The 27,306-nt window shown below is 42.6% G+C and overlaps 2 protein-coding genes and 1 non-coding gene across 3 annotated transcripts; all 3 read right to left on the bottom strand.

Annotated features, from left to right (window-relative positions):
- Nucleotides 1-4,460: 4,460 nt before the first annotated feature.
- Pom121l2 (POM121 transmembrane nucleoporin-like 2) lies at nucleotides 4,461-7,523 on the bottom strand. Its single transcript, XM_013031231.1, has one exon. It carries the CDS (start codon nucleotides 7,521-7,523, stop codon nucleotides 4,461-4,463), a length of 3,063 nt encoding a protein of 1,020 aa, XP_012886685.1.
- A 3,610-nt stretch (nucleotides 7,524-11,133) lies between these two features.
- On the bottom strand, nucleotides 11,134-11,205 carry Trnam-cau. The gene has a single exon. It is a non-coding gene; the product is annotated as a tRNA-Met (tRNA).
- A 4,631-nt stretch (nucleotides 11,206-15,836) lies between these two features.
- On the bottom strand, nucleotides 15,837-25,571 carry Znf184 (zinc finger protein 184). Its single transcript, XM_013031169.1, has 4 exons — nucleotides 25,512-25,571; nucleotides 22,020-22,146; nucleotides 21,122-21,217; nucleotides 15,837-18,210 (listed from the first exon to the last, which is right to left on the bottom strand). Exons 1-4 carry the CDS (start codon nucleotides 25,569-25,571, stop codon nucleotides 16,256-16,258), a joined length of 2,238 nt encoding a protein of 745 aa, XP_012886623.1. The 3' UTR covers nucleotides 15,837-16,255.
- Between the last annotated feature and the right edge of the window lie 1,735 nt (nucleotides 25,572-27,306).

Raw genomic sequence — 27,306 nt, 5'->3', positions numbered from 1 at the left:
CCAGATGATTATAGCTGCATTCTGACATATCAGAATTATCCTGAGTTTGTATGAAGCAATTACATTGCAAGTCTTATTTTCTAATATTCATCATAAAAGAACAAAACAACTCTAGCTATTGTTGTGTCTGCTTTAAATGAAACTTTGATACAACATGTGACTGGATCTTCTAAACTCCAGCTGAAATTTCATAAAACTTAATGAACATGCTAAAAATATAAACTATATAAAACGCTTGCTTACCATGAAACTTACGTGAAACTCTGGGTTCAATCCCCAGCACCACAAAACAGAGAGTAGCTCAAAATGTTTGATTCCTACTTATCTATATATCTCTAGTTTTGTGTGTGAACATAGTCTGACCCATACTAATTTCTCCAATAGTTATCATTGGTTTCCCCACCCTCACCCCCAGAAAAATAGCCTAGTTCTTTACACTTATTCAGGGATACTGTTGCTGCTCCATCTTCAGACTCAAGAGTTACTACTGCACTTGTCTACTCATTCAAGATGACACATAGAAAAATTAGATATAGAAGGGAATATGTTCTTCACAGAACAGTTGTAGACAGCCTCAGAAGATACTTGTCCCCACTTGAGAGTTGTTTTGGTCTCTCAGGAATCCCGATCCATGGTCCAAATTGATACGTTTTCCTGAATATCAAATGGATTAACACCTCAGTTAAGACATCTTTTTTAAATTTTTGGAGCTCAGTTTAATGTCTATTTTTAGAAATTAAAGAAATTAAAATGCCCCAGGGCTGTTTTTATGATCAGCATGAACTTGAACTTGACCCTTTAGGACTTAGGTTTTGCTGGACGAAACCTTGGCTCTCCCTGAAGAAAATGGTATGTGCTTCTTTCCTACTGCCCTGATTAGCAGAATTTCTCAGAGGTTGCTGAAGGTCCCTTCTGTCCCTAATTCTACACTCACATCTTCTTTAGGATCTTGCTCGTCAACTTCACCTTCTCATTCATCTCCCCCTTCCCCCCCAGGAGAACCTTTCTGCTTTCCTTGATGTTCCATTAACTCCCAAATCCTACATCTTCCTAAAACTTTTTTTTTTCTTTCTCTAACATCTCAGTCTTTAGATTTTTGGAAATCAAATTTAGGAGAAGACTTGAGGGGGAAAAAATTGCCTTTCCCAAGGAAGGAGTCTAGGATAGCCTGTTTAAAAAGAGGGAAGAGCAAATAAAGGATATCCAAAAATATAAAAGTACATTTTTCCAGGTGCCAGTGGGTCATATCTGTCATCCTATCTACTCAGGAGGCTGAGACCTGAGGACCTTGGTTCAAGGCCAGCCTTAGCAGGAAAGTCAGTGAGACTATTATCTCTAATAAACTACCAAAAAGCTAGTGGATCTGAGCACAAAAAGCTCAGGGATAGGGTTTAGACCCTGAGTTCAAGTCCCAGAAAAATGTGAGCACATACACATGTCTGTGCACAGAGAAAGGGGCGGGGGGGGGGATAGCGAGCATATATTAATAAAAGTATTAGTTGCAAGTCAGTATTAACCTACTAATTATAGGTTGAAGGATCAATAATGGCTGAAATTGGCAGGGAGTGGCGGGTTAGCTGAACCCAGAGAGGCAGAAGGTCCAAAAACAGCCTTTGCAGTTAAGTTGCCTGAGCCCAAGTAGTATATGCCACTGGGGAAATCCCAGGTAAAATCCTCAAGAATTCCCCCAAATTCTTCTTAGTAATCACTCCTCTTCCCTACTTCTGCCCATGCCCAGTATTAACTATTTGACTAAGTATCATCATTGACTACCTTCTTCAAAGCACATGTTTAATCTTTGTGGGTGTGTCCACAGAGTCTCTTGTACATCTCCAAGCTTCCAGTCTGTTCCCATTTGCTTCTTTCCTCAGATGACAGGCAGTGAAATCTAGAACTCAAGTATAAACTTCTTTCTTGTTCAAAGTCTTTCCATAGCTCTCTTGTAATTAAAACTCTATCCATATTGTACCATGTGGTTCGTAATTATTGCTGTGACTTGCTTCTGCTTATCTCCTGCTATGCATGGCATCTTGGGTGTTATCCCTCTATATCCTGCAATACTTTAACACCTGTGCACATGTTTTGTCCTTGGCCCACAATGAGCTCTTTTACCTGATTAGACATATCAGGCAGAAGTTTTGAGTTTTATCTATAGTTAAGATAGTCTTCTTGCCTTCTCTCATTTTCTAGGGATTTGTCACTCATAGTAAGACTATTGGCTTACTCAACAATTCCATACTTCCCAAACTAGACTTGTCCACCAGCTCTGAATATCCAAAGCACAATACAATATCTAGCTGTCACTAGGTACTGTAAGGAGCTGTAGACTAGGTCTGCCCATTTTCTAATCTCCAACTCCCATCAGGTAAGATCTGCAAGACAGTAATCTTTCATTGTAGAATGTCTTTAAAAGTGTGGATATTTAAAGGCAGATATAGCTTAATTCTAACTGTGGTGATCTTCTGTCAAAGGGGAAAATAAGCATACTCTGGAGTTATGATTTAAATCCTAAATTGTAGTTTTACTATCTAGTCTGGCTTCAGGTAAGTGTCATAAATATGTGTGTGTGTGCATGCACATGCATGCATGCTGTGGCTGATAATTATCCCTAAGCTTCTTTTGCTCAAGGCTAGCACTCGACCACTTGAACTACAACTCCAGTTCTGGCTTTTTTTTTAAAGTAGTTTATTGGAGATAAAAGTATCATGGGGGCTGGGAAGGTGGCAGTGGTAGGGTGCTTGCCTTGAATGCATGAGGCCCCTGGGTTCGATTCCTCAGCACCACATAAGCAAAAAAGAAAAAAGCCAGAAGTGGAGCTATGGCTCAAGAGTGGTAGAGTGCTAGCCTTGAGCTGAAGAGCTGAGGGACAGCGCCCAGGCCCAGAGTTCAGGCCCCATGACCGGACCCAAAAAAAAAAAGTATTATGGACTTTCCTTCTCTAGCTGGCTTAGAACCATGAGCTCAGATCTCAGCCTCCTGAGTAGCTAGGCTTACAGGTGTGAGCCACTGGTACCCAGCTCAAGTATTCCATCATTTTAAGATATCTTTCTACTCTTTTATTTTGCCAGTCCTGAGGCTTGAACTCTGGTCCTGGGTGCTGTCCCTGAGCTTCTTTGGCTCAAGGCTAGTGCTCTACTACTTGAACCACAGCTCCCCTTTTTCTGAATAGTTTATATTAGAGATAAGAGTCTCATGACTGCTGGCCGCTGGTGGCTCACACCTGTAATCCTAGCTACTCAGGAGGCTGAGATCTGAGGATCTTGGTTCAAAGCCAGCACAGGCAGGAAAGACTGTGAGACTCCTATGTCCAATAAACCACTAGAAACCAGAAGTGGTGCTGTAGTTCAAGCGGTAGAGCGCTCGCCTTGAGCTGAAGAGCTGAGGGACAGCGCCCAGGCCCAGAGTTCAAGCCCCATGATCGACAAAAAGAAAAAAAGTCTCATGACTTTCCTGCCTGAGCTGGCTTCAAACCACAATCCTCAGAACTCAGCCTCCTCAGTAGCTAGGATTACAGGCATGAACCACTGGTGTCTGACTGATCTTTCTGCTCTTTATCTGTATACCTTAACAGTAATTCCTATATCATAGACTTTTTTCAACAATTTTTTATTTTGTCATCCAATTTAAGATATTTTTTTCCAATTAGACCTTCCCCAAGATACTCATAAAACAAGAGATATATAAGCAATCAATATACTTGAAGAATTATTCTTGCCTTTTAGGAGGGGAAAGAGGGTCCTATTGATAAGAAGTGTTGAAGAAAATATGTCGTGGTTTTTTCATAGAACTCCCATTGGTTAAAAAGTCTAGGTCAGGTAAGGGCCCTGCTGTTTCCCCCCTTTCTTGCTTTGTGGTCAAGCTCAGGGGTTTCCTGCCTCCCCTCTCTGGGAGAGGTGTGAATGTGGAGCCAGGTGATTTGATGAAGTTCAAATAGAAAAGAGAAAAATATAAATGTTAGCTTTGGTTCCCTAATTGGGCACTTCTGGTTTGTCCTTGAGCGATCATGATCTATGATGTAGAGAGAAGAAACAAGGTCTTTTCAATTCTTTCCCCTGGCCCTACCACTTAAAGTGCTGCTGTAAATTCAGGAATCATCATGTATAGCTATGAGGTGGTGTTTGCTTGCCTCATCCCACTAAGTCAAACTTTGGAAACCTTTCCTAGGGGGATTCCCAGGGAAAAAAGTAAGAGGCAGTGCCCAGATGGAGCTCACATCACATAAAGAGAGGAGTGGGTGAGGAGGGAAAAGCAAGTTTCTACTTAAGCCCAAGGGATTTTGTTCCACTTAGCCTCATTCTACTGTTACTAGATGACACCTTCAAGGATGTTGACCATGACCCATAGTGTCAACATCTAAAGATTTTGCTTCAGATCTAGGGTATATTGAATGAAGAGCATTGGAATAACTGAGCCTCTTCACAGCAATACTGAGGTCAGGGTACAGGTAACAGGGGAAAGAGTTATTTCTTGTGCGCATGATGTCTTCGAGAATGTCCTTGCTCCCGATTCCTTGGGGTTTTGGATTTTGCACCAATGGAAAACGAAGGAGCTAAGGATCTGGAAGGATCTCTTCCAACATAGCCCTGAGCAAATGGAGAGGACATCCCAAAACCAAAACTGGTTCCTGCCTTGATTCCAGGGATAGGTGGGCTCTGAGCAAAGGGAGTCATGGAGGGATCACCAAACATAGTCTTTTTGGCAAAAATGTTAGACCTCCCAAAAGTAAAAGGTGTGCTCTTGTTGGGAAGGTCCTGAGTGTTTTGGCTCCAACCTTTCCCAAAGGGGGTCACACTACTCAGCATTGCTCCAGAGCCTGAGCTCCAGCCTGGGGCAGGCACAATGACCCCAGGCTCCCCACAATCCATAGGGGTCACTAATCCCCCAAAGGCAAATGGTCGAGGAGCTGTGCTGCCAAATACTGAGCCGCATGCCCGACTCTGGCTGTTCTGGGTGGCAACTCCAAAGCCAGATGGGTTAGCTTGACCAAAGGGAAAACTAGCTGGAGTGCTACCAAAGGCTGGCTGGGTGCTGGCAGTGGGGTACAAAGTGGAGGCTGAGGGTGTCAAACCTCCAAACACTGACTGTGTGGAATTTCTAAGGACTGATTCCGCTGGACCTGGCATAGGGGTTGAGGAAGCCATTGGTGAGTTTGTAAAATTGAAAGGGCTACTAAAGCTTGGCCTAAGAGCTGGCTGGGGTAGACTTTGCTTCTGCCCATCGGTGGCCCCAAACACAGGCTGAGGAGTAACTCCTGAAGATTGTGGGAGAAGTGGCTTTGCGTTTGACCCCACAGGAAGTACTACACTGGGGTTAGAGATGCTGGGTGACGATGCAGGCTGGTTTGTGGGAATTAAGGCTGAGGTTGGCAGAGGGCCTCCCTTACCTTTAAAATCAGCAGGACTAGAGGGTGGCTGAATGGCACTAGGAAGTACTTGGCTAAAGATAGTGACTGTGTGTACAGTAGGAATGCCAGGATGCTCTCCTGGTAGGAAAATGAAGCCTGTGGCTGGGGAGAAGTCAGCCCTGATGACTTGAGCAGCTCCAAGTAGGAAAGTTTGGCAAGAGGAAGTGTCAGAGCAAGTATCACCCATGGTACTTGTAAGGTTCACTATGCTAAAATCTAAAGGTGGCTTCAAAGTATACTCTTTGGCCGTGCTAGCTGGGGTGGTTGACATGACCATAGAGGTTGTCTTGACCAGGCCATGGAGAAGATGAGTTGAAGTAGGAGTAAATGAAGGAGAGGACTGTCCTGAGGAGAAAGGAGCTATCACTGGCATACCTGTAAGTGGTCCTATATTGCCAAAGATAGGCTTGAATGTTGGAGTTAAGATTCCTGGAGTTGTGGAGAGAGAAGAGCTTGAAGACACTGCAGTTGTGACTGAAATTCTAGAATATAAAGAACTTTCAATCTCACTATTGTGCAAGGACCCCAAAATAGGCTTTAACATGGGGCAAGCAGAGGTCACCACAGGAGGTGCAGATTCAGGAAAATGGGGTGTTGGGCTACTCATCTCCCCAATCAAAGCACTCTGTGTGGTGGGTGCAGCAGGGACAATGGCAGATGGGTCTGGGGATATAGCAGACCTGTCAGCCTGAGGGTTTGAAGGTGGCCAGGTGGTGCCAGTGACTGGTGATGTGCGAGGGGTTGGGGTCAGCAGGACCAAAGAAGTTGTGGGCTTTGAGTCTGAAGTAGTGCCTGGAAGGGGCTCTGATGGTGAACACCCAGCAGGTGGACTTGGCGTTTCCAGAGGTGAGTGGCCCATATCGATTGCCTCACCAGATGACTGTGGGGAGGCCAGGGGGCTTAGAGGTATCTTTACTTGTTTCAGGTTTTCCAACTGAGAATTAGTGTCTGTGGTCAGTGCTGTCCCACAAGGTGGCTGAGTGAGAAATAGAGAAGGATGAATGCCAGGCCAGGTATCAGGGACTGTGTCTGTGGTGGCTTCAGTTGTCTCCTCTCTGGCTTTGTGATTCCACTGGAGCTCAGTTTCCTTCTCAAAGGGTGGGCTCCTATCAGAGACTTCCTGACAAAGCTGGACAGGAGGTGTCTCAGACAGAAGGTGACCCAGGCTCGGTAGCAGCAATGGAATCCTCTGGTTTTGCTGCTCCGAACTGCTAGATGATTCTGGGGACTCTGTGTTTGATACTAATGTGACAGGAGAGTGAAGAGGATGGCTTTTTCCTTTCTTTTTCACTGACCACTCTGCTTTCCGGAATAATGTACTGGGGAAATATCTCTTAGAAGACACTGAGAACTCTGTACTAGAGCTGTAAGAGCTGCTAATAGCATTTCTTTTTGTGCTGCGTGGGCCTCGTCGGTATATGCTGCCCAAGGAACTGCACCTCTTCAAGCTGTAATCTGAGCTGCATGAGTGGATGCTCCTTTTCAGAGGCCCCAGCCTGGGCACAAAAGAAATAAGGACTCCATTTTTCCTGAGAGGTTTAAAGGCAGATGGTCTGGTCTCTGAACTTCTCCTCTTGTTATCCAAACACTCAGAGGGTACTGGGTCTTCCAGCCTCAGTCTCCCTTTCTTACACTCCATGAGGGCTCTCAGCACTGTCTCTTTTGCACAAGGGTCTGCTGGCTGCTCTGAGGGCCCTTCAGAGTCAATCACATTTTTCAGGGAAACAGAGGGGCGCACTCTCTGCGCAGGAGGGGTGATCTTCACAGTCACTGGACTCCATGTGGTTCTGGGGTGCCTAAGAGACCAAATACTCCTCTTAAGGTAACTTTCCCACCAATCTGAAGGCAGAGGTCCCATGATGGAGTTCTGGAACTTCTTCATGGGAAAGCGCCTCCAAGCTTCATTGACAAACGCTGTAGGATTGGAAGGATCCCAATTTGGCGGTCTCCTGGCAGGTCTGTGCCGAGAGGCAGGGTGGGCGCGGTAGACATGCTGAACCCGATGGACTTGGTTAAGGGGCTGAGCCGGCCGGCGGTTCTTGGGCCTGTCAGGCCAGTCACTGTGTACCTGGGTTCGGGACGATGGTGAGGATCCCGGTTTGCCCAGAAAACTGCCCATGAGGAACGATGAGGCGCAGGCGATGACTTCAAGAGGGTTTCAGCTTCGGATGTTTCGGACGTCTGCGCAGTTTGGCCCAAGTCGAAGCGCCCAGTGTTCGAGTTGACAGTTGGGACAAGGACGCGAGGAAAGCGCGAGGGTCCTGGAGAGGATGCAGCGCGCGAACATGGGGACCCAGCAGATGCTTCAAGCTGGTGCCACAGATGTTGAGGCCCACGTGGAAGCGCTTTGCATTTTGGCCCTTATTTATATATATTTGAAATCTCTCAGGAATTAATTCCCTTTATTTTTTCTTAACATTTCTCCTTTGTGATTTTTTTTTTTTTTGTCGGTCGTGGGGCCTGAACTCTGGGCCTGAGCGCTGTCCCTCAGCTCTTCAGTTCAAGACCAGCGCTCTACCACTTGAGCTACAGCGCCACTTCCATCCTTTGTGATTTTTTTATTGCTCTTTTTCTTTACTTGGTTATCCTTTTTATCTGTATCCCTTTCTTGTCAATAACACTCCATTTGATTTTAAATCTATGCTTCACCTGATACAAGGTACTCACCATTTTTTTTCTCATCTTACTAATCTTGATATGTAAATCAACTTTACTGAGGTATTTTACATAAAGCAAGCATATTTTTAAGTCTTAAAGTTCCTATTACTTTGAGTAGTTAAGGTTACAGATGTGAGCCACCAGGGCATGACTATGCTTAGTTTTTTAAAAATTCGGAGTAATTGTGGAGTATTCAGCCATGTTTTATGTGGTTTTGGTGCATTCTATTTTATTACAGAATATTTATTGAACATATCATTGTTCATTCATCGATGAATATACTCAGTGACAGTTTCGGGTTTCAGTTTCCAGCTAATTCACATAAAGCCACGATAAAATTAACAATGTTTTACATATTAACATAATTAATATTAACATATATTAGCATACATTATCATAATGTTATATATTCACACATGCACACACTGCAATCATAGGCTTGAACTCAGGGCCTGGGTGCTATCCCTCAAGGTTAGCACTCTACCATTTCGAGCCACAGTACTACTTGAGGTTTTCTGCTAGTTAATTGGAGATAAGAGTCTCATGGACTCTCCATACTAGGCTGGCTTTGAACCGTGATCCTCAGATCTCAGCCTCCTGAGTAGCTAGGATTACATATATAAACTGTCCCACTTAAATGTCTTTCCATTACCACCAAATACTTGTGAAGTGTAATTGCTACATATACTTGCCAAAACTTGGGGTTTTCAGTAGTTGCTTTGTAACTTAACCAGTCTGAGAGTGTGATGGTATCTCATTTTGGTCTTAATTTTCATTAGCCTAATTATCTCCAATTAACCAGCAGAAAACTAGAAGTGGTGCTAGCCTTGAGCAAAAGAGCTCAGGGACAATACCCAGGCCCTGAGTTCAAGCCCCATGACCAGAATATGTTTATGGGTATTTCTAAAATATTGTGTTAATTTTCATAGGAGCTTTATGTGAAATAGTTGGAAACTGAAAACCTAAACTGTCACTGAATATATTAATGTTGGGTACCTTTACTTACATTTATTAACTAATCATTAACATTCTTTTTTTTTTTTCTTTGTCGGTCTTGGGGCTTGAACTCTGGGCCCTCAGCTCTTCAGCTATCTACCACTTGAGCTACAGCACCACTTCCAGTTTTCTGATGGTTTATTGGAGATAAGAGTTTCACAGAGTTTCCTGCCCAGGCTGGCTTTGAACCATGTTCCTCGGATCTCAGCCTCCTGAGTAGCTAGGATTACAAGCATGAGCCATGGGTGCCCAGCTCATTAACATTCGTTTATGAACTATTTAGCAAAATATTTTGCTCATATATTACAGAATCTGAATCCAATTTTGTTGTCAGTTACATGTATTAAAAGTATTTGCTAGTGGCGCACCGGTGGCTCATCCTGTAATCCTAGCTACTCAGGAGGCTGAGATCTGGGGATCGCAGTTCAAAGCCAGCCCAGGCAGGAAACTCCATGAGTCTCTTATCTCCAATAAACCACTAGGAAGCCAGAAGTGGTGCTGTGGTTCAAGTGGTAGAGTGCTAGCCGAGGGACAAGTGCCCAGGCCCAGAGTTCAAGCTCCAAGACTGACAAAAAAAAAAAAAATGCTACCAATTTGTGTCATTTTTTTCCATTTTGCTAATGGTGTTTTTGAGGAGTAGATTCTAATTCCAATGATATTCTCTTGAGCATTTTCTCTAATGTAAGTGTTTTCTACTAAGGAATTTTTATTACTATATTATAGTGAAGATTTTGTGTCAGCCTTGGGTCTCTGAGCTTCTTTTTGCTTAAGACTAATACTCCACTTTCAATTTTTTGGCAGTTTATTGGAAATAAGAATCTCACAGACTTACTTGCACAGGCTAGGTTTGAACTGTAATCCTCATATCTCTGCTTCCTGAATAGCTAAGTTTACAGGTATGAGTCACCATGCCTGGCTGTGAAGAAGATCTTAATCTATACGTTCTACTAGAAGTTTTAGCCTTTCAACTTTTATACTGTATTAACCACTTCAAGTTCATTTCATGTATTGGGCCTCTTCCTTACCCATACAAATGTCATCATTCTAGCATTGTTTATTTAATACAGTGTTTTCCTCCTTTTGCATTATTTTGGCTCATTGTCAAAAATCAAGGGGCCATCTATGTGGATGAGTCTATCTCTAGACTTTCAATTCCATTTCATTGACTTACTTGTATAGCTTTATAGCAAACATTGTTTTAATCAGTTTATATCAAGTAAAGGCTTTTTGGAGTTTAAACCTTTTAATGTTCTTCTAAAATTGTTTTAGACAATCTTTGTATTTCCACATATTTCATAATTAATCTGCTGGTTTTGTGCCCCCCCCCAAAAAAAAGCCTGCTGTGACTTTTATTAGTGTTACTCTGCGTAATGCATCTATTTTAGGAGAAATATCATCTTATCAATATTGGAATTGCTAGAAGAGACTCATTCACATCTAAAAATGTCTATAGCAAATACCACAGCTGCTGTGTGGTATTACAGATGTATATTTGGACTCAGAAATGATAGCTGATGAGATGGCTTAAATTCCATCGGGTCAATTTAATGAACACCCATATCTGCCTATACTCTGAATATTATCTAGTAGTCACTGGTGAGCTGTTGTTTGTTCTGACTGAACTAAGTATAAAAAGCAAATTAGTCTGTATACAAGAAATGTAAATTACATCAACACCACAATCCTTATTTATTTGCCTACTGTTTGTAAGAGCTGGGAATCAATTGATTGTCCTCAATAAACACTTATGAGATATTGAATATGTATTTGTTCATTAGACACCCCCAAAACATCTTTTTGGTGACAACGAAAACCAAGAAAGCTGTAACATAGGATGAGAAATGGAAAGCAACTAGTTAAGAATAAAGTTATTTTTGTAATATTTACTAATATAAGAAAAAGCAAATCAGTACTGGTGGGGAGGGCTTCAGTAATGAAGCGCCTGCCAAATAATCCTTGGGGGTGGCATCAAATGATAGCCTGCCAAAGAAGTATTTATTATATGCACACTTCTGAGATATCAAGTGAAAATCATCCTTAGCAAGGAACAGAATTCGCCCATGTGTAAAACTTTATAGCAGAGGATGGTTTCGATCCATCGACCTCTGGGTTATGGGCCCAGCACGCTTCCGCTGCGCCACTCTGCTGCTGCCACGGTTGCTCTCCTTCTTCTCTTTTCAATGATCAACAACAGGTATTTTTTCACTGTCAATAACATCTGATTCTTAAGGTCCCCTTGTTTAAAGCTTCTTTGTACTGCCAAATAGATCATTGCCCCACAACCAAGTAGTCGGCTCGGGCTATTGCTCCCAGATTTTCGCTCTTTCAATATGTCAAACAATGTCAGAGCTTGAAGGTTTTGTTTTGTTTTGGTCTTCTCTTGGAGCTGCTAGTTCTTCAGAGAGAGTCGAAGTAACGAACGGAGCAAAACCCTGTGTAATGCCTCCGGAGCAGAATCTGGAGACCCTTGAAACCCACACAGCTGCCACCGGAGAAGAATCGAATAAACGACCTAATTCCTTCCTGTTACTTCTAATTACTTCTTACAGTCGCGTTCTTCAATAGAGGAAGAAAGGGTGTACAATTTCAAATAGGTCCTCCCAACGTAGCACGAAGTGCAGTGCGCCATAAACCTGCTTTTCCTAACTCGGAGAGGCGGGTTCAGCGCCGCAGCCTACACCTGGAACTACACTTCCCAGAAGCCTCCGAGCCGCGCTGCTCTCACAGAGCACAGACTACATTTCCCAGAAGTCCTAGGATCAAGTTCCGCAGGCCTCCGAAAACTCCCAGTGAAAAACAAACAGCGCTAACGAGGTGGGCGGTGCTTCGCAGTCAAAGGGCCTCGGGTCATTTCTTCTTCTTACGAATCGTAATTCAGAGCGTCTCGTTCATGCTTTGACGTTAGAGTTCATTCTCAGCACGTTGTGTGTGGTGTGTGTGTTCTGAACACACTGTGTATGAGAGCAAGTTAAGATTAGTTAGACTTTGCCAGAAAACCACGCAGACATCATCCAGGGGCAGAGAACAAAGAAAGGTTTGTTGCCGGGAAAGGGGCCAGCAAGACCCTTTCTCACAGGCAGGAATGAGAAGCAGCACCGGCCATCTAGTCTGGGGTGACCTACATAACCTAGGAGGTTCCGGAAGGGCTAGGAGGGCGAGGAGATGGAGACCGTGGTGTGGACGGGCCGTGTGGCCAGGGGCTTCATCATATCGGACTAGGATTGATGGCTGCTATCCAAATAAGGGTCCTGCAACTGCCCAGACCTGAAGGTCACTCTTAGGGGCTCTTGTTGCCTTAGATAGTGGTAGCTGCCCCAGAGAAGTGCCATCCCAAGGTAGAGGGGGCTGGAAGTTGATTAGGAAGGGGGCATGCTGAGCTGTGGAGAAGGGAAGGAGTGGACTATGGTCTGGGAAGGGACTCATTTCGCTAAGGGACTCTCTTCACTAACAGTGTATCATCTACACTTTCTGACTTGTGGGCTGTGAGTTGAAAAACGAGTCACTAGAAAATAGATTTTCCCATTCCATTAATACTTCTTTGCCCCACCCCTCCAACTCCAGGCCCCTGAGAAGCATAAGGGACTAAAAAGAAAAAAACAATTCAGATAACCCCTGGGCATGTTTGTATATTTCTTTTATCATCCTTTTACTTTACGCTTTTTTTTACGCTTTTTAAACTTTTTTTGGGGGGGTCTTTTCTGTTTTGTCACTGGGGATTGAAGCCAGGACGTTGCACTTGCTAGGTTAGTGCCTTACCACTGAGCCAAAACCCAGCCCATTTCTTTTGGATATTTGTATGTTCATATCAATATATGCTAAATAGAATCAGAGACAAACTATATGTATCACTTATATGTAACAAAAATGTTTCATACTGAACAAAAATTTACCACCTATATTCATCTTGAATTTTTCTCATATTAGTATTCTTTTACAATATAGTTTTCAATGATACCTAAGAACTAATTTTGTGCCCTACCTATGGTCATGTTTAAAGGAAAAACATCCTTGTTATGAAGTAAATACTAACAAGTCAACAGTGTCTACATTTGCTGTGAGATACTCCAGGAAGGTGGAGGTGCACTCAAGCAGTTGAATGCAAGAAAGCAAGCAAGCCAGAAAGTGTGAAGTCCTGAGTTCAGTCCCCATTACAAAACAAAGCACTCATTCGTGATAAATAAAAAAGTAGGGATTGCTGAACAAGAATGGCAAAGTATTGATCACTGTTGAATCTGGATAATGGATACATGGACATTCATCATACTACTGTGAATTTTCTGCAAGAAAATTGTTTAGGGCTGGGAAGGTGACTCAGTGGTAGAGTGCTTGCCTTGCATGCCAGAGGCCCCAAGTTCAATTCCTCAGCACCACATAAGCAAAAAAGAAAAAAAAGCCAGAAGTGGCGCTGTGGCTCAAGTGGTAGAGCACTAGCCTTGAGCTGAAGAGCTGAGGGACAGCGCCCAGGCCAGAGTTCAGGCCCCACGACTGGACCCAAATTTGTTTAAACATAGGTCCGCATTCTGCTTAGCCTAGAGGCTAGCTAATCCTCTGCTGCCTCATGTTCATGTTACCTAGGCCTCTTTCAGAAGACATTTCCATTTCCACTCTCTTTTTCATAGTCTTCAATACTCCCTTTCCTGGACTTATCCTCTTTATGTTCCCCTAGTACTTCTGAATCTTAACAAATCTCAACTCTTCCCAGATCATTCCTTCTGTACTTTAACATTCAGACTACTTTCTTTTCAGATACTGCTTCCCTATTTCAGAGTTCCTATTTTTCTGACTTCACAGACCTCTCTATGAAAGTATCATACATGTTGCCTCTGCCAATTTCAAGCACATTTGTGTGTGCTGGAAGACACAAAGTACATTGAGGTACAAACCATCTATCAACCCTTCACCTAATCCAACTCTGATACATATATAACTTTGGCAATTGATACTCTTAGGTCTCAGCTCATTCTGAATATCATCAATGTCCCTGAACAGAGTAGCTTCTCCATAAATGCTTCTAAAATTGATGTCTGTAAAGATGAATCATCTAGCAAACATCCTGCCTTTTATTTGGAATCATGAGATCAAGCGGCAGATAGCCCCATGTCTGCAAGTAATACATTACTGCCTGTGCTTTTCCTCTCCCACTGATGAATCCTGTCCTTCCATGTTTTTTTGTTTCAAAAGTTCCTCTCCTCCGCCTTTAAAATGTGCCTGTCATCTGCTCTCCACCCACAACCTTCTGTCCTTCACATCTCTTAATTACTTAGCAAATATCCATTGCAACTTTGTAACAGATACCACTTTCTTCCTGCCTTCTGTATGATTTTTGCTCTCATATTCTTCAGTTTTCAGTCTCCCCCTTTTTAGTGATATATCTTGTTACCTTTAACAATTCTATGCAGATCTCTACCACTTGGGGAAAAAAACTTTATTAACGAAAATTTATTAAAATTACAGGCTCATGCCTGTAATCCTAACTACTCAGGATGAGATCAAGACTCATTTCCACCAGAAAAGCCAGAAGTGGAGCTGTGGCTCAAGTGGTAGACTGCTAGCTTTGAGCTAAAGACAAGGATAGTGCCCATGCCCTGAGTTCAAGCTCCAGGATTAAAAGCGGGGGGAGGGGGGGAGGGATAACTGACTCTTAAATGGCCACAGTTTTCTAAATCCACCTGTTCTTCATATCTGGAATTCCTATTTAAGGAGGTGACACTATTCCAATGCAGTTCAGTCACTAGGTATTTATATAAAACAAAAAGAACTGCACTGATTTTTTTTTCAATTGTGGAGTCTAAAAAGTTCATTTCTATGATGAGTAATTCTTATGCAACCCCAATTTCAGAGGTCTTCATATTCAAGGCCAGGCTAAAAATTTATCAGTTGCGCTAACCAGATAAAGAACTACATGATGTATGGAGAAAATACAAGGGACCCATCACTTTTTGGCTGTTTACTGAACACAGCCACAAGACAAATGGTCATATGCAATATGGAATATACTTCTCCAGTATGTTACTGCTACTGAAACTGGCTAGGATAAGTGAAGTGACTATTACTTTGCACTGTGATTTAGGTTTTGCACTTTGGTGAAGAAGCCAACTGACCCTAAGTATATGGGATGGATGTCTACATCAGACACCAGATCTACCAGTGCCTTAATTTTAAGTCTTCCTTGCCTCCAGACTGAAAAACAAATTTCTATTTGAACCTCATTTAGTATGCGCACATGCATGCCAGTTCTGGGGCCTGACTCAAGGTCTGGGTACTATCCCTGAGAAGCTCAAAATTACTATTCTACTACTTGAGCCACAGCTCTACTTCTAGTTTATTTTGGGTGGTTAATTGAAGTCTTACAACCTTCCTGCCTGGACTGAGATCTTCACATCTCAGCTTCCAGAGTAACTAGGATTACAGGTGTGAGTCATCAATGCCCAGCATCAATGGTAATGTGTTACAGCAACCCAAACTAAGACACCAGGTAACTCCTATGAACATCTAAGGTTAAATAATATTGGTATAACTATAAAAGTAGTTCTGCAGTTGTGATATCTAGGATTTTACAACATACTAGAAATAAAAATATTATGGGGTATCCTTTGCTCTCAGACAAGTTCTCAGTGTGTTGCCAAGCTTAGACTCAAACTCCTGAGTTCAAAGTGATCCTTCCAACTCAGTGTCCCGCCAAGCTAGGACTACAGGCATGGACACTGCACCTAGACACAAAGTTTTAATACTCAATAAATTAGGCTATTATGTACCCTTGATTTTGAGGATGTTTTATAATTCTTTTTATTAGGAGCCAGTTATCTAAACAAGTGCATTAAGACAGGAGTATAGTGGATTCATAGTTACTGAAGCACAAGCTCCTTCTACCAGCAAAACATGCATAAACATACATATTCTAGATGCAGTGCACAAAATGCCAATATATAACAAACCTATATAAGAACATACTTTAAATATACAAAACAGTATAAAATTCTAAACTAACTTTGAAACATCTACTCCAAATCTTTCATTTCAGAAAGCTTAAAATAGTTGCATTTTTCCAATGTCACAAAATTGGTCAATAATAAAATTGGATTTGTTGGGCACAATGTATTTTCCACTTCATAGTGAGATAGCAAAAAGTTAAAATATCTAAGCAGTTTCTCAATCCACTGATTCTTCAGTGCATAACAAGTGGCAAAGCAAAATAATTCATGATGTTTCTAGTGTAGACATGTCAGGGTGTAGTCTCTGATGTTTGTTGAGAGCAGAACGATACCGGAAGGATTTTCCACAACTACTACATCCAAAAGGTTTCTTCTCAGAATGAATTCTCTGGTGTTTAATAAGGTATGTGCTCTGGCTGAATGTTTTCGTGCATTCATTACAGTTATAAGGTTTCTCTCCAGTGTGAGTGTTTTGGTGTTCTGTCAGGTGATTGCTCCGGCTAAAGGATTTGTCACATTCATTACACTTATAGGGCTTCTCTCCAGTGTGAATTCGCTGATGCTGCGTCAGATGGGAGCTCTGACTATATGTCTTTTCACATTTATTACACTGATAAGGTCTTTCTTCTGTGTGTGTTTTCTGATGTTGAGCAAGGGATGAACAATGTCGAAAGGCCTTACCACACTTGGAGCACTCATAAGGCTTTACTCCTGTGTGAATTCTCTTATGCTGGGTAAGGTGTATATTCTGGTTGAAGGCTCTCCCACATTCATTACACTTGTAAGGTCTTTCTCCAGTATGGATTTTCCGATGCTGAATAAGGGATGAGCCATAGCTAAATGTTTTCCCACACTCGTCACACTGATACGGTTTCTCACCAGTATGAATTCTTTCATGCTTAGCAAGAGAGGAACTCCGAATAAAGGCTTTCCCACATTCTTTACATTCATAGGCTTTCTCTTGGCTGTGAGTTTTCTGGTGTTGATTAAGGTTGGAGAGGTAACTAAAAGCCTTTCCACACTCACTGCATTCAAAGGGTTTTTCTCGAGTATGAATTCTCCGATGCTGAGTAAGGGATGAACAGTAACTGAAGGCCTTTCCACATTCATTGCATTTGTATGGTTTTTCACCAGTATGAATTTTCAGATGTTGAGCAAGGGATGACCAATAACTAAAAGATTTTCCACATTCTGCACAATCATATGGTTTCTCGCCCGTGTGTGTTTTTTGATGTTGAGTGAGGTTTGAGTGCTGGCTGAAGGCTTTTCCACATTCGTTACATTCATATGGTTTTTCTCCAGTATGAATCATATGATGACGTATAAATGTTGAGGGCCCATTGAAGGCCTTTCCACATTCATTACACTTATAGGTTTTCTCTCCAGTGTGGATTTTTTGATGTTGAGTAAGGTGGGTACTCCTGGTAAAGGTCTTATCACATTCATCACATTTAAAAGGTTTTTCTCCTGTATGAATTTTCTGATGTTCCATAAAGTGGCCTCTCTGACTGAAGGCTTTCCCACAATCATTACAAGTATATGGTCTCTCGCCAGTATGAATCCGCTGATGCTGAACAAGGTGAGTCTTCTGACTAAAGGCTTTCCCACATTCATCACATTTAAAGGGTTTTTCTCCAGTATGGATTCTTTGATGTTGTACAAGAGATGGACCCTCAATGAAACCTTTTCCACACTGATCACATTTGTATGGTTTATCGCCAGTATGCATTCTTTGATGGTTTATAAGGTTTTCACTCCGGCTGAAAGCCTTTGTGCATTCATTACACTTGTAAGGCTTTTCTCCAGTATGTGTTCTCTGATGGCGAATGAGAGCTGAACAATAGCTGAAAGCTTTACCGCATTCATTGCATTTACAAGACTTCTCTTTTTTAATAGGGTGTGACTTTTGTTTGACACTTTTTTTGGTAGAGATTTGTTCTAGAGATATTTCTTGCTGTGTTCTGAGGCTTGAATTTACACTGCCGCTTTTTGCAAATTCACTATTTACATGGCTCCTCTCCCAAGTGGGTATTGCCTTTTTAGTTACTTTTATTTCTCTTGGTGATATCGGCTGGTTTGCTTGCTGTCTCTCTAGACTGCCTTCAGATTCCCAAGTTTCTAGGACACTGGAACTCCCAGAACCATATTTTTTGTGTTTTTCCACTGTTGATTCTACAGGCAGCACTTTTGTAGAAATATCCACACAATTTGTATTCCACTCTGAAAGAAAATAAATGCCAATATTCTCTGGACATAAAGAAAAGAAAGAGAGAGCATGAGAAAGACAAAGAAAGAGAAAGAGAGAGAGTAGGAAAGAGAGAGAAAGAGAGGGAAGAAGGGAGGGAAGGAGGGACAAAGGGAAGAAGGAAAAAAAGGAGGAAAAAAGGAAGAAAAAAAAACTGCTGTTGTGAGAATCTTGGTGGGGCTTGAACACTAGGCTTGGGCGCTGTCCCTGCACTCTTCAGCTCAAGGCGAGTGCTCTGCCGCTTGAGCCACAGCACCACTTCTGGTTTTATTGGAGATAAAGAGTCTCATGGACTTTCCTGCTTGGGCTGGCTTTGAACCGTGATCCTCAGATCTCAGCCTACTGAGTAGCTAGGATTACAGGCTTCAGCTACCTGTGCCTGGCTGTGAGAACCATCTAATACAACTAAAAAGCCTCCTGGAGTGTTTGAGTATTTTTAGATATATAGCCCTATTATTTGAGGAGACAGTTATAAGGAACTAAAGAGAATAAATAAATTGTGAAAGTGACCGGACACTAGGATTAAGGCTCACGCCTTAATCCTAGCTACTTAGGAGGCTGAGATCAAGACTGCAGTTCAAAGCCAACCTGAGCAAGAACAGCTGTGAGATTCTTATCTCCAATTGACAACCACAAAACCCGAAGTGAAGCTGTGGCTCAAAGTGGTAGCATGCTACCCTTGAGCGAAAGACCTTAGGTGCAGCACCCATACCCTGAGTTCAAGCCGCACAACTATCAAAAAAAAAATTGTACAAGTGACAGGAGAATACCTATGTCAGTTTTATAGATACTATAAAGTATCAAGTAAGGAAACTACATTTAAGGAGGTAGTTAGAGGTGACCCTAGAGAGGGTGACCCTAGAGATGATGTTCTTAGATAAGGAACAACAAAATAAAAATCTAAGAATCATGATTTAAAGATAACAAATAGGAAGGCATTGGCTAAGTCTCTCATAAGTGTTAGCTCAGAATACTGAAATAAAGGTTGCATCATTGCTAGAAATTAGCCATTTGTGATTAGTAGAGGAAATAATTGGGGAGGGAGACAAGTTTAAGTCTAGGAATTTTAAGAATTAGGAAATGAAATGAAGGACTGGACTATAATAGATTTTTGAAAGTGGAAAATATCAGAAGTACGAGAATATATGCAGGTTGTTAAAAGATACAAAATATCAGCTCAAATGAAGGAAAAAAAGCCACAAGAATGAATGTGAGGAAAGAGCAGAGGTTAAGAGATCCTTAATAGTGTTGAGGGTGATGGGATGGATAGCGCACTGAGACACACACTAGGGGTTCAGGTATAATCCTAGATACCTGGGAGGCTGGGAATGGTTCAAGACCAGCTCAGTAGAAAAGTTCACAAGACTTCATGTCAAACCACAGCAGGCACAGTGGTGTGTGCCTGTAATCTCAAGCTACAAGAGAGGCTGAGATTGGGGGGATCTTAGTATCAGTCCTGCCCAGAAGAAATGGAAGAAAAGGAAGCTGGATACAAGGGTGCACAATGTTGAGAAGCCTAGAATAGGCAGAGTATGGATCAAGCCCATGCCTGGCAGGAAGCAATGGTATATCTTAAAAATAACAGTGAAAAACAGGGCTGCAGACATGGCTCAGCAGTACTACACCAGTCTAGCAGGTCAGGTTCTGAGTTCAAACCCCAGTACCAAAAGAAAGAAAATATTTATAGACATGTAGACATACACACACACACACACACACACACACACACACACACACACACAAACGTACTAATGAAGGCTTATCAATAAAACTAAATTTACCAACAAACACATAAAGTAGAAGTAGAAGAAACAAGAAGACAGAAAAGTAGATAATCAAGAAGTAGAGTGTTACCCAGATCAGAAAGCTACCAACTAAACACACAGTAGTCAACACTGACAGGCTATTTATTTGATGGTAACAGTAATAGAGCCTGTAAATTCAAAATAGGAAATTGTCAGAGCCAAAAAGTGAGAGGACAATTATAAGATCAAAGTCACAAAGGACCCAATGATAGTGGCCCATGTCTGCTCAAGAGGCTGAGATCTGAGGATCATGGTTCAAAGCCAGCCCAAGTCCCTAAGATTTATCTCCACTTCCAGGAAACCAGAAGTGGAACGGTGGCTCAAAATGGTAGAGCACTAGCTTTGACAGTGCCCAGACCCTAAGTTCAAGCCCTATAATAACAACAACAACAAAAAAAGGTCCCAAAGGAAATGGGAAGAGATGGAATCCAGAGTCCAGGTCAAGAAATTTGCTTTAGAAAAAAGGCATAGAAGGACACCTTTCCTTGAGGAATGTAAAAATAAAATCTATATTGCCACAATCAGTGACATACTACAACATGAGAGTCTAGAATAGAGGATTTCTCATTTCTCTATAGGAGACACTTCAAAGAGTAGTGTACACATAAATGTATAAAATCCTTTCTTGAGGAATGTAAAAATAAAATCTATATTGCCACAATCAGTGACATGATACAACATGAGAGTCTAGAATAGAGGATTTCTCTTTTTTTTTTGGTCCGGTCGTAGGGCCTGAACTCTGGGCCGTCCAGGCTGTCTGTCAGTGTCCAGCTGTCCCTTAGCTCTTCAGCTCAAGGCTAGCGCTGTACCATTTCAGCCACAGCACCACTTCCAGTTGTTTTCTTTTTTGCTTATGTGGTGCTGAGGAATTGAACCCATGGCCTCATGCATGCAAGGCAAGCGCTCTACCATTGAGCCACCTTCCCAGCCAAGCGCTCTACCACTGAGCCACCTTCCCAGCCCTCTCATTTCTTTATAGGAGACACTTCAAAGAATAGTGTACACATAAATGTATAAAATCCTCTCTTACCAGACTGGCAGTTGGAATCAGTGGTACCCATTTGCTTAATCTGATACTTACCTCCAAAAGCACCTCCTGGAATGCTTGGCTCCACAATCCATGGCTCTGTCCCTTGCTCTAACTGGGAAATCACATCAGGTTTGGAAACCTGGAGTCCTGCTCAGAGAGACAAAAAAAAAATCTGTCTGCAAAAAGGAAAAAGCAGGCCAAATATGATGGGACTGATAACATACAAAGCTTCAGTATTGCCAATTCCCAGATGTGGTGGTACAATTTAGAAACCAATCTAGATTCAAGAAAATCACGTTTGTTCTTCCGGTGTGCGTGCGTGCGTGCGTGTGTGTGTGTGTGTGTGTGTGTTACATTGGGCCTTGAACCCATGGTCTTGTGTTATTGTTTGGCTTTCTCACTCATTACTGGTGTTTTACTACTTGGTCTATACCTCCAAGCAAGCAATTTTTGCTTGTTAATTGGAGATAGAGTCTCACAGACTATTCTGCCAGGGCTGGTTTTAAATCAGTTTAAAACTTAGCTTCCTGGGGCTGGGAAGGTGGCTCAGTGGTAGAGCGCTTGCCCTGCATGCCTGAAGCCCTAGGTTCGATTCCTCACCACCACATAAGCAGAAAGAAAAAAAGCCGGAAGTGGCACTGTGGCTCAAGTGGTAGAGCACTAGCCTTGAGCTGAAAAGCTGAGAGACAGCGCCCAGGCTCACAGTTCAGGCCCCATGACTGGACCCCTAAAAAAAAAAAATACTTAGCTTCCTGAATAACTAGGATTATAGGCAGAAGCCATGGTGCGTGGCTTGTTCCTTTCCTTAAAGGAATAGAAAATACAAAACTTTTGTTTGTTATTTAGCAACTCTTGATTCCTAAACTTTAAATGTGAAACACATTTAAACAGAAAAGAGAATCCTCCTCCACCAGACTCCTTTGTCTTAAATCAGGGAAGTCATCCTTACCAACTGAGACCAGGTGTGTATAATTTTCCAAGGCCACATCCCTGAACAAATCTCTCTGTGTAGGATCCAGATGTTTCCATTCTTCCTGGGTAAAGTCCACGATCACATCCTTGAATGTCACTGATTCCTGAAATACCAAACATTTAGCAATACTGACAGAAGCACTACAAAATATGGACAAGGTAAAAATGATGCTGGCATGTTTTTCCTTTGTAAAAATCATGAAAATAGTGCCTCATTATAGAATTCTTCAAGAATACCCAACCAAACATTATCAGGGGACTGGGAAATAGGATTTGGAGGCAGTGCAAGGAAAATTGATTTTTCTCTATTTACTAAATATTTGACACTGTGCATTAACTGTATTTTTAAATGGTAAAATATATTAAAGCATTAGAAATATGCATCTAGCCACAACAGACTAACAGGACGAGGTCTCCTGCTGTATGTAATAACACTGAGCAAGGGTATGAATAGCAAACATGAGAGAAGTGAGATGGATTTCTGTAAATTCCACCATCCTCTCAATGTTTCTCTGCCTGAATTTCTTTCCAGACTGCAGAATCAGGAGAGAGAATTCTAGCAAAGCAATTGTCTTGCTATGATGAGGGGGCCAAAGTGGCAACTTAGAACTTTCGAGGCTGGAAAGTGACTGGCATACCCTGGAGAAAAGAGTGTTCCACAGAGGAAGACTTCCAAAAATCTGTTGGAATATAACTTCCTTTGACAATATTATTACCAGCATGAAATAACAATGCAAGGCTTAGAAATGTACAATCAGTCTCCATAAAGAGTTCTAGCACACTTAAGGGGTAAGGTGAGTCTAACTTGACTCTATCTTTGCTAAATATCAGGGATGTCTAAATCTATGTTTTCTGAACAAGCTCTTAATAGCTTGTGGATTGCTACAGTCATCAATCCAAGTAACAATGCTATTTTGTGTTTGTGGGGCACTAGGATAGTTTTAAATATGATGTGTAGCTGGTGTCTAGTAGTATGGGGGCTGTACCACAACTGACTATATGGCAGGTATAAGTGCAATGTGATCAATATAGGGCAATGTGATCAATTCCCCTTAAGAACTCTTGAGAGACTCCAAAACTTAAACAGACTTCTCAGGGTATAAGTAGATCCATAGCTAGAGGGAAAAGTACATTTGAGCCGGGCGCTGGTGGCTCACGCCTGTAATCCTAGCTACTCAGGAGGCTGAGATCTGAGGATCACGGTTCAAAGCCAGCCCGGGCAGGAGAGACCGTGAGACTCCTATCTCCAATAAACCACCAGAAAACCGGAAGTGGCGCTGTAGCTCAAGTGGTAGAGCGCTAGCCTTGAGCTGAAGAGCTGAGGGACAGCGCCCAGGCCCAGAGTTCAAGCCCCACGACCGACAAAAAAAAAAAAAAAAAAGAAACTATGTCACTTTCTCTGTATTTCAGAATTTAAAAAGACATACAGTAATTATTATGTGGGACCCTCCTCAGTGGGCTAAAGAGGTATTGTTTTTTATTGTTGTTGTTGTTGTTGTTTTGGTCGGTCATGGGGCTCTGGGCCTGGCCCCACTTCCTGAGTTCTTCAGCTCAAGGCAAGCATTCTACCACTTGAGCCACAGCTCACTTCTGGTTTTCTGGTGGTTAACTGAGAATCTCATGGACCTTCCTGCCCAGGCTGGCTTTGAACTGCAATCCTCAGATCTCAGCCTCCTGAGTAGCTAGAATTACAAATGTGAGCTTGTATTGTTTTAAGATTCAGTTGTGTTCCTAGATACAAAGGACATGGCTCATACAGCTAAACCCATATTCCTCACTAAGGGAGGCAAAATATGTGCCTTGCCTTTTCTTTGCTATGCAAATAACATACAAATCCAGGCACAAATGGCTCATGCCTATAATACTAGCTACTCAGGAGGCTAAGATCTGAGGATCACCATTCAAAGGAAGCATAGGCAGAAAATTCCCAATGAGATTCTTATCTCTAATTTAACTTCTCAAAAACTGGAAGTGGAGCTGTGGCTCAAAGTGCTAACCTTGACCAAGAGAGCTCAGGGGCAGAAACCAGGCCTTAAATTCAAGCCCCATGACTTACCAAAACAAACAAACAAAAAAACCCCCCAAAAATAGAAATATAGATGACTCTCTAAAAGTCTGCTAAAAGACCTTTAAACTTTGCTATTAATGCAAATTAAATATCACAATAACATATAGTATCGAATAGAATAAGGTTAAATAGGCACAGTTAACACCAATTGTTGCTGGGTGCTGGTGACTCATATCCTCCTAGATATTCAAAAGGCTGAGATCTGAGGATCACAGTTTGAAGCCAACCCGAACAGGAAAGTCTGTGAGAATTTTATCTCCATTAAACGCCAAAAAAGCTGGAAGTGGAGCTGTGGCTCAAGTGGTGAGCACTAGCCTTGAGCAGAAAATTCAGGAACATTGCCCAGGCCCTGAGATCAAGCCCAGGAACCAACACAAAAAACAAACAACAACAACAAAAACCCACAACTAATTGCTGTCAAGAATGCAAAGCAGCTGGGCACTGGTGGCTGAGGCCTATAATCGTAGCTACTCAGGAGGCTGAGATCTGAGGACTGTAGTTCAAAGCTAGCCTGGGCAGGAAAATCCATGAGACTCTTATCTTCAATTAACCACTAGAAACAAGAAGTGGCACCGTGGCTCAAAGTGGTAGAACACTATCCTTGAGTGAAAGCGGTCATGGGCAGCAACCAGACCCTGACCAAAAAAAAAAAAAAAAGGACATCTAAAGAACTATGTTTAATTTTAGGCACTGAAGTAAAAGAAATATGAATGCTATAAGCAAGGGTTTTCGGAGAAGTTTCAAGAGGTATCACATGAATCCCTCAAAAGAATTGAGGCTTGGGGGCTGGGAAGGTGGCTCAGTAGTAGAACCCTTGCCTTGCATGCATGAGGCCATGGGTTCGATTCCTCAGCACCACATAAGCAAAAAGGAAAAAAGCTGGAAGTGGTGCTGTGGCTCAAGTGGTAGAGTGCTAGTCTTGAACTGAAGAGTTGAGAGACAGCACACAGACCCAGAGTTCAGGGCCCAGGACTGGACCCAAAAAAGAATTGTGGCTCCTAATTGTTTAAAAAAAAAAGTGGTTTTAACAGCTGACTTCATACATAAGGGCAGTAATTGAAAGAAAGATGCCTCGTGCTTTTGAAGCTAAGAACTAAGTTAAACACAGAAGTTACAGAAACAGGCACTTCTGGTTAATATAAGGAACTAAAATAAGGGAGCTATCTGTATTCAAAATGGCGAGTTTAATGCCATACTTCTGGAATAAGCTTGACAAATAGCCATCTGCAAGGATTCTTGCATGAACAGATGGATAACTACAAAATTACCATTCTAAAATATTAATAAAGAGAAATCAATTGAGGATCTTATAGTATGAATGTCTGCTTCTTTTTCTTCCCTAGTTCAGAAGTCAGAAACAACTTCCCATGGGACTAATTGTTACGGGATTTCTTTACTTACCCTAAGCACTCGGTTCCCTCCTCCCTCCTTTTCAAGCTCGGCAAGTACTAGCTCCTCCATTCATGACTGTCCCTAGCCTCTGTCGCCTGTTTTTTCCAAAGCAGTTCTCATTACCTTCCATTTCAGGAGCTCATCACGTTCCTCTGGAACTTGGGCGAGGCTCCCCAATACAGCGTCGGGCCGATACTGAGGTCTGAGGCTCAGATGTCCAGCTCCCGGTGCAGAGTTGCCCCCTAGCACTTTGCGGTTGCTGTCCTAACAGACACAGGATGAAGTCAGCAACATACGTCACAGAATCACACCTGAGAGCCCTGCAGACTGACCAAGAGGTCCCGCCCAGGAGAGCACTAGGGAAGCGATCAACAAAAACACGCGTGGAGTCCAACCTTCGATCCAAAATCCCTCGCTGTCCACCCAAGAATCTGGCCACGGGCGCCCACAGATCTGGCCCGTTACCTTGGTGCCCCCTAGCACCTCGCATGCCCCGCGGGCTCGGATACAGTGGGTCACACCTGTTGCAGAAGGCAAATGTTGGAAGATGGACAGGTCGGGCGAGGCGTGGCATCCGACTTCCCCGGAGAACAGAACAAAAGAACAAAGCCCTCCAAGGCATCTGGGCGGGACTGCCACGCACCGAAGGAGGCGAGGTGCGCCCCCTTCGAGGACTCCCCGGCTTCCTCCGGCAGAGGCCACGTCACGCGAAGCCAAAGGGGTGACGTCACAAGCCGAGAGGAGTGGCGTTTGCCACGGTGGATACCTGAATTTGGCTTCCCGTCCCAGAGTGATCCACACACTAGGATCCAGAGTCGGGAAGCAGTGGGTCAGTTAGCACACCTTAAAGAAGGGAGCTAAACCTACCGGACCAGTTCAGCTGCAACCTCTCCCCACACCCACCTTGGGCTTCACGGTCACTTCCGGTCTTGAGACCCCGCCCACCCACCCACCGTCTACGTTAGGCCGCGCACACAAAACTACAGCTCCCAGAATGCACCACGCAAATTTCTTGAACTACATTTCCCAGGCTGCCAAAGTGTAAATCCCCGTCGCGGGAGAGTACAAATAGTCTCACTCTCCAGGAATTTGCTTCCGCTGGTTTGGATTGTGAATGGTGACAGCTTCGTTTCTCTGACTGAATGATCTTTGAAAGTATACATATTTAGCCGGGCGCCGGTGGCTCACGCCTGTAATCTCAGGAGGCTGAGATCTGAGGATCGTGGTTCAAAGCCAGCCCGGGCAAGAAAGTTTGTGAACCTCTTATCTACAAATAATCAGCAGAAAACCGGAAGTTGTGCTGTGGCTCAAATGATGTAACACTTTCCTTGAGCTGACGGGCCGAGGGAGGCCCAAAGTTCAAGGCCCACAGCAGACAAAAATAAAAGTTTTATACATATATGTGTATATATATAAATATGCACACATTTATATGCTTCTAGTTTTAAAATGCAAACATTTCATAACCCAATGCTTTATTATTTGGCCTGCATTTTAATCTGAGCTCTATTCCTTTGTTATGTTTTAAATCCTGGTCAAGACCTATTAAATTGTTCTCATTACTTTGAAATGGGTTGCAGCCCACTTTGTTTGTTTAATACTAAGGAATTTAGAGGTGGTGTGACCATGTTTTACCCCTTGGCAGTGTATTGCATATGCCTACATCCAACACATAGCTGATAAATCTGTCAGTACGTCTTTCTTATTTAAAAAAATTCCACCCCTCTGTACAGTATTTTTACAATAAAAATATATATGGAAAAACTCCAACAAATAGGTTTTTATATTTTAAAGGTTTGGTCCG

The sequence above is a fragment of the Dipodomys ordii genome, unplaced genomic scaffold, assembly GCF_000151885.1.
Source record: "Dipodomys ordii isolate 6190 unplaced genomic scaffold, Dord_2.0 Scaffold138, whole genome shotgun sequence".
Taxonomy (NCBI): Eukaryota; Metazoa; Chordata; class Mammalia; order Rodentia; family Heteromyidae; genus Dipodomys; species Dipodomys ordii.
Note: the sequence above shows the minus strand (reverse complement) of the source record. Positions and strands in the feature narration are given on the sequence as shown.